The sequence below is a fragment of the Marmota flaviventris genome, chromosome X (genome assembly GCF_047511675.1).
Source record: "Marmota flaviventris isolate mMarFla1 chromosome X, mMarFla1.hap1, whole genome shotgun sequence".
NCBI classification, from domain to species: Eukaryota; Metazoa; Chordata; class Mammalia; order Rodentia; family Sciuridae; genus Marmota; species Marmota flaviventris.
Genome location: NC_092518.1, coordinates 39220295 through 39234435, shown reverse-complemented (window position 1 = coordinate 39234435; position 14141 = coordinate 39220295). Strand labels below are relative to the sequence as shown.

General features: G+C 37.7%; 1 protein-coding gene across 6 annotated transcripts in view; it reads right to left on the bottom strand.

Annotated features, from left to right (window-relative positions):
• The window catches only part of Jade3 (jade family PHD finger 3), a 140178-nt gene that overhangs the window by 19115 nt on the left and 106922 nt on the right, over positions 1–14141 (bottom strand). For all 6 annotated transcript variants that reach the window (XM_071606358.1, XM_071606357.1, XM_071606362.1 and 3 more), the window contains 3 exons: positions 12276–12487; positions 6029–6196; positions 2656–2772 (listed from right to left, as the gene is read on the bottom strand). In XM_071606358.1, coding sequence (XP_071462459.1) covers positions 2656–2772; positions 6029–6196; positions 12276–12487 — 497 coding nt within the window. The remainder of the gene's footprint in view (positions 1–2655; positions 2773–6028; positions 6197–12275; positions 12488–14141) is intronic.

Below are 14141 nucleotides of genomic sequence, written 5' to 3'. Positions count from 1 at the left end.
TCCTTTCTCTATACTCCCTATCTTCTTACTGTACTCCACATTTTTTATTTCCATAGCATTTACCACCTTTGAATGTGCTATTAAATATCTACTGCTTATGCTGGGTATGGTGGCACATAATCCCAGCAACTCAGGAGGCTGTGACAGGAGGATGGCAAGTTCAAGGCCAGCCTTAGCAACTTAGCAAGACCATGTCTCAAAATAAAAAGTATAAAAAGGACTGGGGATATACCTTAGTGGTAAATTGCCCCTGGGTTTAATCCCCAGTACCTCAAAAATATATCTATTGATTATTATCTACTTCTCCCAGCTAAAAGTAAGTTCCATGGTATATGAATGATTCTTTGTTGGTTCACTGTCAGACTCAATGCCTTTACATAATTAGGTATAAATATATGTTGCTTTTCTTTTTTCAGTACAGGGGATTGAACCCAGGGCTTTATGCATGCTAGACAAGCACTCTATCACTACATGTTGAATAAATACAATTCCTTATAATCTAAAGTTTGGGTTGTAGATGCAGCTCAGTAGTAGAGCACTTGCCTAGCATGGATAAAGTCCTGGGTTCAATCCCAAGCACTGTAAAAAGAAAGCTTGAGTCTCAATGTGGTAAGATCTTTATAAAATGAAAAATTTGAATTCTAAGTCATGAAAATAAGATGACAAATTTTTTCCAGAATGTTATATCCATCTGTTCATCTATCATCTACTTATCAATCTAATATTTACTGTCTGTCTGCCTCGTCAGGGTGTGGGATCTAAAAATAAAAAAAATCTGAGCTAACAACTTATAGATGAATAACCATAACAGAAGGCAGAATGTAGTAATGCAGGGCTGTAATGCAAACCCAGGTCTGCTAACGTCAAGTCAATGCTTTATTTTGACACAGTCATGTTGTCAATAACTAACAATTATAAAAATAATTATTTGTGTTGCTGTGGATTGAACTCAGGGCTTTGTACATGCTAGGCAAGCACCCTACCACTGAACCAGCTCCTAAAGATAATTTTCTCAAAATAGTAAAAATAGAGTGAAAATGCAGGTTCCACAATAAAGAAAATTAGTAAATTACTGGATGGAAATTCAATGTCTTATAAAATGATTAAATAATAATTATGAAAACAGAAGATATTTCACTTGAAAAGTGGGAAAAAGTATGTATCACAAACTAATCTATGGTACAACAAAAGATGGATATATTTATTCAGTAAACACTAATCAAATGCTAACAGCACTATGCTCTGTGCCAGGGAAAATTCACAGAAGAATGATGCACAATCTTGGTCCTCAAGGAGAACCACATATGTGGATTAACCAGAAGAGAACTTAAACATAAACAGGTAGTATGTTAGGGCAGTAAATCCAAGGGAAACAGTTTTCCTTTATAATTGCTAAAGTGCTATAGTTAGGATAAATAAAACCAGCCCCAAAAGGTTTAAAAAGCAAGGGAAAGTATTTAATTATGTTAGATGATAAGCCTGAACCACATTGTCATGCCACACAGCAAGGAGTCTTATGAAACACCCAGAGCCACTGTCCTAAACTATGACATTATATGGCCCTTTTTCTGTGGAGAAAGTCAGCTGGCAAAGTGAACTCTAACCAGCCTGTAGCTCACTTTCAGGAGGTCTGAGAAGTGGAAGGCCAGTCTTTCCTTCCCTCTTGCCTGCTGAGCCACCTTACTATGTCTGGAATAGAAAGTGAAATGCATTATGGAAATCGAGATTACAAAGAATAAACTTTTGTGCCTTTGCTGGATGTAACTGGCCTTTACCAGTTTTAGCTATGTGCCCACTCCAACTGCTGCTGCTGGGTATCACACCAGCTACTATTTCTACTTCTGCTTCAAGCAGCTAAGTTCTTGTGTGCCAAATATCCTAGAAAATCTTACTTGCATTACCACACCCTATAAATGTGCCTACTAAAATGATTTTCAAAACCACCAGAATTCATCCTTTCAAATACATTTCTCCCTACTAAAATGGCTACTTAGTCCAGCAACGGCCAACCGTCAAATCATCCTGGAGCTCAAGTCCATTTACAGTTAGTGGGTGAGCCACACAAGTATACAAGTTGCTTGTTTTAGAATTATAGCTTATTCCCACCCAGGATGCTGTCATTCAGCTTTAGAGCTCAGCTAATTCATCAGCTCTGACAGCAAAGGATGGAGAATATTTCTTTTTGAGACAGTCTCACCATGTTGCCCAGGCTGGCCTTGAACTCCTGGGCTCAAGTGATTCTCCTGCTTCAGTCTCATGAGTAGTTGGGAACCCGACATATACCACTGTACCCAGCAACCACTATGAATATTGAAAAAAAGCTGAACAGTCCAGAGGCCACATCCAAAATGGGTCCAGAAATGGGTCTATAAAATGTCAGAGCCCTAGGAGTGAATAGGTGGCCTCTTGAGTGACTTTCTAGTTAATAGAACTCTTTTTTTAAATATTGATTTTTTAGTTGTAGTTGGACATAATACCTTTATTTTATTTATTTATTTTTTATGTGGTGCTGAGGATTGAACCCAGGGCCTCACACATGCTAGATGAGTGTTCTACTGCTCAGCCACAACTCCAGCCCAATAGAACTCTTTACTAGGAAAGTGTATCTGACCAATTTGATTTTAGCTCACTTCACCATTTTTCATGGGCACTTACCTGAATACAAGCTCCTATCTTCACTTTGCACAGATTGCAAACTAAGGCCCACCGGCTGGGTGGGATGTGGGAGATTTTTGTGATTGGTTCCATCCTCTCAGGACAAGCAATGCTGACCTAGAAACAAAATATCATCATAAGGCAGAAGCATCAGTGCATTTCAGAAGTACCTTTCACAAACCATAAATTATTTTTTTTTCCTTTTGGGGTACTGGGGATTGAACCCAGGGGCACTTAACCACTGAACCACATCTCCAGCCCTGTTTTATATTTTATTTAAAGATAGGGTCTCAATGAGTTGCTTAGTGCCTTGTTTCTGCTGAGGCTGGCTTTGAACTCTTGATCCTCCTGCTTCAGCCTCCAGCCCACTGGGATTACAGGCATGTACCTCGATGCCCGGCTAAATTTTTAAATTTTGAGATAGGGTATTGCTAAATTGCTGAGGATGGCTTTGAACTTGCAATCCTCCTGCCTCGGCCTCCTGAATCACTGGGATTAAGGCATGCACTACCACATCTGGACAAATGATGTTATATAAAGCTCAGAACATCAAAACAATGAGGTAAGTCACATCTTTCAAGGTTAATACAGTACCCAAAATAAACTACATACTGCTCAGTCCTTCAATCTTTTCTAGTAATATAAATGATTCATATATAGGATGAGAGTGCAGGAGTGTAGAGCAGGGATGGTTATCTTAATGAATCAAAGATATCTACCTTTACTTAGGAACCAAAGAAAGCTACTAAGGAAGGAAATTAAAATTCACAATATCTAGCACCTGTTATATGCCAGAGATAGTGGCATATGCCTCATTATTTCATTTCATCAAATAAGGGTAAAAACAGGCAGTGACAAATCTTTACATTTAGTTTACAGAAAGTACAATACTGTTGGAAAACACCAGCAGCATATTTATATAATGAAGAGATTGTAGCATGTAAGGAGAAAAGATGAGGATGATAACATTTCCAAACCAAAAGTCTTTTTTTTTATTGGTTGTTCAAAACATTACAAAGCTCTTGACATATCATATTTCATACATTAGATTCAAGTGGGTTATGAACTCCCATTTTTTCCCCAATTACAGATTGCAGAATCACATCACAAACCAAAAGTCTTTAAAACCACATAACTACCATCAGCTTACCCTACTTCCTCAGGCAAAGTACCTTGAAGTGAAATTAGTCTTTAGGAGAGTGCTGAAAGGAAAAGGATGAAAACATTCTTTTCCTCATGAAAATAATGAGCCATGCAACTTCTGGTAAAAGATATTTTCAATTTGTTTTACAAATACATGACTTTCTATGAGAGAAACAATTTTAAAAAGTGAAGAACTATCAAATAAAGATGGTCAAACTAGTACAAATTCTAACCACATCAGGAAACAGATTTGGAATACTCCAAAAGGCAATGGAAACCAAGAATGTTTGAAACCACAAGAGATGTTAACAGCTGACAAAGCTTATTGTACTTCTAAAGAACTCTTCCTGAGTCAGGAAGACTTTTATGAGCTAAGAGAGATGGGAGAACTGCTGTTGGAAACCAGACACTCAGGCCAGAAACCTGGGTTCATGTTACATGTCTATTAGCTGGATGTAATTATTATTATTATTAAGTACTAGGGATTGAACTCAGGGGCGCTTACCCACCAAGCCACATCCCCAGACTTTTTTTTTTTAAATTGTTAATTTATTTTATTTATTTATTTTTATGTGGTGCTGAGGATTGAACCCAGTGCCTCACTGTGCTAGGCAAAAGCTCTGCCACTGAGCCACAACCCCAGCCCTCTCCAGCCCTTTTTATTTTGAGACAGGGTCTCACTAAATTGTTTAGGACCTTGATAAAATGCTAAGGCTAACCTCAAACTTGTGATCCTCCTGCCTCAGCCTCCTGAATTTCTGGGATTATAGGTGTGTGCCACCATGATGGGCTAGCTGGATGTTCTTAATGAGAAAAAGAAACTGCTCCTCAAATATTTTTAAAAATATGTAGGCTCTGGGGCTGGGGTTGTGGCTCAGTGGTAGAGCACTCATCTGGCACATGCGAGGCCCTGGGTTAGATCCTTAGCACCACATAAAAATAAATAAACAAAATAAAGGTACTGTGTCCAACTACTTCTTAAAACTAAATATTTTTTAAAAAGTGTGGGCTGGGGTTGTGGATCAGTGGTACAGTGCTTGCCTAGCATGTGTGAGGCCCTGGGTTTGATCCTCAGCACAACAAATAAATAAAGGTATTGTGTCCATCTATAACTAAAAAATATTAAAAAATGTGTATATCTATAAGAATACAAAATTATGTATCTAGGACTTTTAGGTTTAATTCTGTGGGCTTGATTATTAGATAGTAACTTTTCTGGAACCAATAACAACAAAATTAAATCCAGAGAAATTTTAAAGGAGAATCAAATACTAATAACAATATCATCAGTTTCCCATTAACTGAATTCCATCGTATCTTGTAATGCAGTTAATCTGCTTAACACATTTTCTGGCTTACATAGGGGTTGGGGTGAGAGAGTGTGAGTGAGATGTCCAAACAGCTTTTTTTTTTTTTTAAAAGGTATTTAGCCAGATGTGGTAGCGCACACCTGTAATACCAGTAGCTTAGGAGGCTGAGGCAGGTGGATCGTGAGTTCAAAGCCAGCCTCAGCAATGGCGAGGCCCTAAGCAACTCAGTGAGACCCTGTCTCTAAATAATACAAAATAGGGCTTGGGGGTGTGGCTCAGTGGTTGAGTGACCCTGAATTCAATCCCTGGTACAAAAAAAAAAAAAAAAAAAAGCAGTGCAGTGCTATGACACATGCCTATAATCCCAGCAACTTGGCAGGAGGATCACAAGTTTGAGGCCAACTTTGGCAACTTAACAAGACACATTTGAGGCCAACTTTGGTAACTTAACAAGACCTCATCTCAAAATAAAAAATAAAGCCAAGCATGGTGGTGCACATGTATAATCTCAGTAGCTCAGGAGGCTGAGGAAGGAGGATTGCAAGTTCAAAGCCAGCCTCAGCAACTTAGCAAGGCCGTAAGCAACAAGACCCTGTCTCAAAATAAAAAGTAATTAATGGGCTGAGGATGTGGCTCAGTGGTTAAGTGCCCCTGGCTTCAATCCCTGGTGCCAAAACAAACAAACAAACAAACAAATAAATAAATAAATAAATAAATAAATAGATAGGGCTGGGGTTGTAGCTCGGTGATAGAACACACCCGTATCCAAGAAGAATCCCACATAGTGGAAGCATTATTACTTCAGAAACATTGGCAAATATGAAGCTTTCCACTGTAAACCTGTGTCAGTCTAAATGCTGTGGGAACGGGCTGGATGTGGGGTACCCTGAAGAAAATGGCTTCAGTCTTAGATTTCTCACCTCTGGAATCCACAGGGCACAGCTGACATGAGCCCATTTAGTCCCTGTTCTGGTGGTCTTCATGGCTCCACCTTTCTTTGGACATAGAAGACACTGTGGATGAATGCCCAGGACACAGGAGCGACACAGCCAGCTGCCTTCTGGGACCTTGAGGATGCCATAGCAGGCCTGGAGGCATGAGGAGGAGAGGAAGAATGGTTAGCATCTTTGTACCAGGGTCCATGTCTATTCTACCACACAGTCAAGTATACCCTCTGCTTTTGGGAGAAAGTCAAGTATACCCTCTGCTTTTGGGAGAAAGTCAAATAAAGCCAAATAAGTTTAAATCCAGGATTGAGAGATTTAAAAACACTCAAAAAGGCAAATTCCAGTATCTGAACTAAGATCAGTATGTCTGACCAAGAGAACTGAATTTAAGGATGATAGAATAAGACTAGGAGAATATACTCCCAAAGGCTAGACCAATCTGTTATCTGAGGGTTGGGAATATAGATTTTTTTTTGCCTCTGTTTTCTAAAGCTTCTTCAGTGTTTATGTATTTTGATTAGCCAAATACTTATTGAATATACTCTACATATCAGCACCATTGTGATCAAGAAAAAAAACTGTTAGGAAATAAACAAACTTCTGAAGAGTAAATAAACTAATGTTAATCAAGAATCTAATAGTGTCTGGTATATAAAAAGCACTCAGCAAATCATAGTAATTTGCATGGGTTCAAAAAATAGGACTTGTATTCTTTAAGAATTAAAAAGCCATGTTGGGTAAGTACATGTGGAAAGGGACTGCAGGTGTCCTTTAGGACCTACCAGAAACCTCAAGGATCTGAGAATGGCTGCCTGTTGACAGCTAGTGAAAAGTTAGGGCCTTAAATCATACAAAGAAATGAATTCTGCCAACAGCTTGCCTGAATTTGGAAATGAATTTGCCCCTAGTAGAGCCTCCAGATAAGAGCTCAGTCCGGCTGACACCTTGACTACACCCTTGCAGCTCTGAGCAGAGGACCTGCCTAAGCTGTGTACAGATTCCTGACCCATGGGTACTGTGATAAATAAATGTATGTTGTGTACTTGCTAAATATGTAGTGATTTATTATTCAGCAATGAAAAAAATGGGACTTTGAATGAATTTTGTATAGACTATTACAGTAATCAAAATCATCTATTATAAGTTCTGGAAGCTGCTTCAAATCATTTATGGAATGAATTCAGAAAAATAAATAAATGAATAACTGGTATGGTAGAAGATTAGTTTGGAAAATATTCTAGATTTCTTTTTTTCTATCTCCAGAATCATTCATCTTTTCCTTCTTCCTGCTTTACTCACTATTTGAAACTAAACCTAGGGGACACCTGGTTCTCCATGTGGCTTGGTATACCTTTCATCATTGTCCTTTTCAATATGGTAGCTTCAAAATCTCTTTAGGCCCCAGGAGATGCAGCTTCAGGTCAGATTCAAGTTATAAATTTACCATCATATCTTCACTCACCCCTAAACCTGCTCCTTTCCCAAACTCTTTCTTTCTATATCCTGTTGTGCTTCCCCAAATTCCTGGAGTTGTGTTACCCACTTGCCTTCATGGATTGGATTTGATGCTTCTTATTCCTCCCTACAGAGTAGCCTAGAGATTCTGCCCTTCCTTCCTCTCCACACTATTACTCTATCCAAGTTCTCATCACACCATGCCTGGATTGATTTACTTCTAAATTTTCTTCTTTTGTGTTCTTACATTCAACACTTCTGCTATTTGGCTCCCAAATGCTTTCTGTTAAAACAAATATTTCATGCACAGAGGCAAACCTCCCAGGATTTCTTCTGCTCTTACCTGCCCCTTACTTATATGAGGAGTTGGCTACTATCTGAAGTGTGTTTTGTAAAGCCAACAAGCTAAGAGTTTTTTGTTTTTTTTTTTCACATTTTGATGGGGTTGTAAGAAGAAGAAAAAGAACACTATGGAGTAGAGACTTTATGTGATTGGCAAAGTCTAAAATAATTACTATCTGATCCTTTAAAGAAAAATTTGCTGGCCCTTGACCTAAAGCTTGTGGCTAGTCAACACCTCACTTTTTGTTCCCATATTCCACCACATCCAAACACAGTATCCCTGACTTAGACAGGAAGGCCTCTTACATTTTCAGCCATTCTAATTCTCATGTCCATGTGTCTGTCTAGGCAGTTCCCTGCTTTATACGGTCAACCCCTCTTTGCACAGTCAGATCTTTTGCCTCAGACTCTAGGCCCCTCCAAAAACCCTGCTCAGGTCATGGTAGCCCCTTTTGTTTGTTCCACTGCCTTACACTCATTCTCTACTCCATGAAATTTCCCTCAACAAGTATACAGTAAGCATCATGTATTCTTTTTCTTCATTTTTTGTTGTCATGCTCTGTCTCCTCGGTGAGACATTAAGGTCACTGGGGGTTGTTTTCATCATCATTTACCTTTAATGCACCCAAGCTGAGCTCAAGTAGGTGGTTTGGTAGAATGAATTAACTTAGCTCAAGAACTCAAGCTGGACTCCAAATAGGCTGTTCTCATGACATTGGGGCATCATTTTTATAAGGTTCTTAACCTCTGAAGCTCTGCTCTAAACTGAGGAACAGAATGTTTGCCAGGAAATGAAAGCAAGCTTCTTATCTAAAATAGAGCCTCTTTCAGAATGGCAGAAGAGAAGCTAGTGGCTGCTTCTAAGAATGCCCTTTCTTTTGCCAATCTTCTATTGGGCAGAATGAGCCCTTTGTACAATTATTTACGGCCATAATTTTATAAAAGTTTGCATTTCATAGCAGTGATTCTTAACCTGTTATGGACCATAAAATGAATAAGCTTGTGAAGTTTGAGAAATAACATTCATTACATTTTACATAAAATTTCAGGGGTCAATAAACTCAGTGTCAAGTTATTATATTCATGACAGAAATAAAAACCTTAAGAGCATGCACATTAGGCAAATTAACTGATATTAATATGAGTGTTCTACATTTTGGCTAAGAAGCAGAAAATGGGTACACACACAGGGATTTGGAATGGTCAATTTTCACATTTTTCTATAGAAAAAAAATGTTAAACTCTAAAGTCTACTGATACACATTTTAAGGTACTGAACATGAGTATATTTTTGTCACTGAGGAAAAATACTGGACACAAAGTAAAGAAGAAAAATTATGTTTAATAAATTCAGATGTCAATGTGTTTCCATTCTGTTAAGGAGTATATCGAACTTTCCAAATCATTTTAAATCATTTTTCGGCCAACAGAGGGAGCTCTAACATAAGCAGCTCTTTTGGATCCAAGTGAATGTACTCTGGAAGAATATGAAGCTTTAAATATATTCCAAATTCCCAGCATCCCCCCCCCTTTTTTTTGGTACCAGAGATTGAACCCAGGGGTGCTTAACCACTGAATCACATCTCTAGACCTTTTTATTTTTAATTTTGAGACAGGGTCTCACTAAATTGCTTAGGGCCTCACTAAATTGCCAAGGCTGGCCTCAAACTTGCAATCCTCCTGTCAGCCTCTGGAGCCACTGGGATTATGGGAATGCACTACCATGTCTGGAAAATTCCCAGCTTTAGTACATATCAGTTTATATTATCAGTTTATATTCTGCAAGGCCTCGCCAGCTGCTATTGTCATCTCTATGTGAAGAAGGGACATCATTTATAGTCATTACTAGATGTATTTTCAAAACAAATGACTTGCTTTTGGGACAATTATTATGCTACTTTTAATTCTGTTAGTTAACCTGAAAATAATTCCTTAATATTTTGTCATCATTGCAAAGGATAAATATAGAAAACATATACAGATGACCTTTATCCTGTTCCCTTTAAGTCTACTAAAAATCCATGATCATTTATCTGAAACCTGTACAGTGAGAAACATTAGGAAATTCAGAATTGTTTTGGTCTAAAGAAGTAATATAGTATATACATGGTATACTACCTAACTGTAGTGGGACCAAAAGCACCACTGTATAATTGAATGTTAATGTATCTCTAACAAAGTATATGATTATTTGCACAAAATAAATAAAGACTGTAAATGGCCTCATATTGGGTGAATTCTGGTATTGTCCCCAAATCTGTTTTAGAGCACAACTTCAGCAAAAAGTGCACTTTTCAGAGCTTTATAATTTTGGAATTGCAGAGAAGGGACAGCAATACATTAAGATCAGAGTTAAATTATATTTTTTTCTCTCACTGAAAATATTGCATAAATGCCAATCATTAGGGGAATGAAGATAAATTTCAAAATTCACTATTTTAGAGGTTACAGGTAAATGAAAACAGACTAAATTGATCATTGAAAATTTAGAGTATATTTTACATACAGAGGGTTATGTTTGGTGGCCCATAGAATTAAAACAAAGTCTTTTTTTTTTGATATTGGGGATTGAACCTAGGGGTTCTTTACCACTGAGCTACATCTCCAGCCCTTTCTATTTTGAGATAGGGTCTTGTTAAGTTGCTGAGGATGGCCTTGAACTTGTGATCCTCCTGCCTCAGCCTCCAGAATTGCTGGGATCACAGGCATAGATCATCACACCTGGCAAAAACAAAGTCTTAAGCCCTATTTGCTCTCTATCTCTTATGTTACTTGGTCTAATCATTTTAGTTATTTTAGCCAGAATGATCTCTTCAAAATGCAAATCATTTCCTTCAGAGTTGACAGGAAAAAACAATAATTCTTCAATTTGTCACAAGGTCCTTCACATGTGTCTCCTTCTCTTCCCTCAGTCTCCAGGCCTTCTCTACTCCACTCTGTAGTTCTGATGTACTCAGAACCGTCTCCAATACACTTTGCTTACTCTCACTACCTGCTATATGTTCTCCTCTCTTCCTTGCTGGTTTATCTGACATCTCCTTTTGGCCATTATAATTCAGCATGAATGCCACCCTCAAGTTGTCCTTGACTCCTATCCCCACTTTGCATTTTCACAGTAGCATGGACTTATATCTTTAAAAACACTTGGTATACTATGCTAAATTGGCGGTTTCCTTGTAGTTCTTACGCCAGACTATGATATTCCTGGGAGTAGAGAGCATATCTGCCTCTTTATCACTGACTGTGTCCTCTGCACACAGCACAGTCCTGGCACATGGATGGTGCTGAGCACTTACAGTGTTTGCTAGATGAATTACATTTTGGGAGATATGTAGATTTTTGATAGCTGGAGATGGGAGAAGACATTTTTAAATTGTGACATGACTGAAACATGGAGACAGGACAGTGCCAGCAATATTCATCATTGTACTTTGAGTAGCCTTATTTTGCTGGAGCACTGAGCTTGTGGAGGCAGGAGAAAGGACAGAGCTGAAAGGAGTGTTTTTTTTTAAGAGAGAGAGAGAGAGAAAATTTTTAATATTTATTTTTCAGTTTTCGGCGGACACAACATCTTTGTTTGTATGTGGTGCTGAGGATCAAACCCAGGCCGCACGCATGCCAGGCGAGCACGCTACCGCTTGAGCCACATCACCAGCCCAAGGAGTGTTTTTTTTAAAAAATATTTTTTAGTTGTAGTTGGACACAATATCTTTATTTTATTTATTTATTTGTATGTGGTGCTCAGGATCGAACCCAGGGCCTCACATGTGCTAGGCAAGTGCTCTACCGCTGAGCCACAAACCCAGCCCCTGAAAGGAGTGTTGATAATCATTAATTAAGAGGTCAGTGTGGTAGAATGAATGACCAAAAAATAGCTTAGGTAAAGTCACTTAACCTCTCCTGATATTGTGTGTAAAGTTAAAAAGTTAAATAGCCCTTCAGAGTCCTAAAATTCTGTGATCTCTAAAAGTGAGGTGGACCTAGCTTCCTGGGAGTAGTACATTTGGGGATAGGGAGGGCCTTGGGTACTAGGATGAGGAGTCCAGCATTCCACCTATAAGAAGTATAAACTCACTCAGGTTACTGACCATGGGTGTAACCTGGTGATGTTGTAGGAGAGAGAGACTCCCAGGCAGCCGGTATGGGAACCCCCTGCGGGAAATGAATAAGGCAATTCCAATGGTCTGAGCATGAAGTAACATAATAAAAGACCTGGATTTAGCTTCCTGGGGTAAGCTTGATAATGACATCTCAGGTATCACAAGAAGTATTGTTCTGGAAGAAATACTGAAGAACAGTCAGGCCAAAGTCTTATTTTCACTATTAAATGCAAGGTGCTACCCAGATACGGGGGTGTTTGAGATCATTACTAAGTTTTAGAAATGCTGACCGTGGGAAGGTGGCAGTTTCCACTCTCACTAACCTGATGCACACAGATGTTACACTTATCACAGAATACCATATCATTCCCTTCTTCACTGTCTGGAGACCGGCACACATCACAGATCACATCTTCATCATACTCTATGCCTAGCCCTTCCTCTGTCTCAATAGCATGGTTCATATTTTCATGGCAATGGCGTTCCAGGACTTCTACTGTCTTTTCCATAAGGGTCTCATCAACTGGCCCATAACCTGCACAGAAATACAAACAATCAATCAACCTGTCAGTCAGCTGTCATTCCCAAATAAGCTACTGTGAGCCCAGTGCAAGGGTGAGTAGAATTCTAGAGGATAAAACAATGTTTTTTTCCCTGTTCTAAAAAAACTCCAAATTTAAAGAATCTTGTTCTCGAGCTATTCTAACATTTACCTACAAATACATATTAGTGTTTGATGCATGAAAGGAATAATACATTTTACCATATTTCTTAGAAGTTTACGGGTTCTTTGATTTTTTTTTTTTTGTTTAAATCCTAGTTAGTCTCCTCCTAAATCTCTATTTTCCCTTATTCCCAAGCTTGGTAATTTTGAACACTTTAATTTGTAGTGTAATACAATAACTAAATCACATGACAATTCGGACATAAATAGTTCTTAGCAACCTAGCTTCAATAAGCTTATCTAATGGTCATATAAGGAAGTTTTCAATTTTAAGCCATAAAAGGAAGGTATAGATACTATGTGTACATGATTAAACATATAAAATATTTTGTTTTTGAAGCCTGACTTTTATAAAATTCAATACCACTTTCAATAGCAAACTAATATAAATCTATTAGCATTCATAAAGGTCTGACTGCAATTCTAAAATTACCTTTTTGTTTCTTGATTCCTTTTTTCTTCTATACTTTTATTTTCTCTTAGCCTTCCACATTTAACTAAAGGATTCATATGGCAGATGTTGGTAACAACTAAACATTTTTCTTCTTAGAAGGATTAATGATTTTGTGAAAGCACATATATATATATTTATTCAAAACAGCTTGTAAATTCAGGAGTAATTCTCAAAATGATCCAAGACAAAATATTCAAGAATTCTACTTCATTTTTAATGTAAGACATTCTAAAGATCTTTGGAATTCCTTACAAACTACTTTTAATGTAGCTACTTTTGAAACAAAAAATTACCCAGGCCTTATGTTTCATTTTTCCAGCCAAGTCTCTCTCTATATATATACACATATGTATACATGTCTCTCTCTCTATATATACATATATATATACATATTTATATATGTAATATATGTATAAATAATAATCTGATTAAGAGAACTTGGATTTCAACTTTACTTAATATTAGCTATGTAAACTTTGACAAGTCATTTATTCTCTTTAGGGCTTAGTGTTCTTATCTACAAAGTAAGGATAAAATAACAAATTCACTGATTTGTTGAGGATAAAATAATATTTATACATTGCACAGTGTGGGGTGCCAGTATATAGTGAGCACTGAATTTATAAAATTTCTTTTTTTCCTTTCTTTCTTTTTTGGTACTGGGCATTAAACTTGGAGGTGCTTTACCACTGAGCTACATCTCCAGCCATTTTTAATTTTTTATTTTGAGACAAGGTCTTGCTAAATTGCTGAGGTTGTCCTTGAACTTCCAATCTTCCTGTGTCAATCTCCTGAGTCACTGGGATTATAGGTGTGTTCCACAATTCCCAGTTGCCTAAAACTTCCTTAATCTAAGCCTCCAAATACTTAATTTAAAATTGTTTCTATAAAGTTTATTTTAAGCTCCTAGAAGTGTCATTACGATGTCATTCACCCTAAAGGAAAACTTGAGATAAGGCAAGTCCTATTTCAAAACTATTCTAAGCCTAAATGCAATGTGGTATCCTGAAT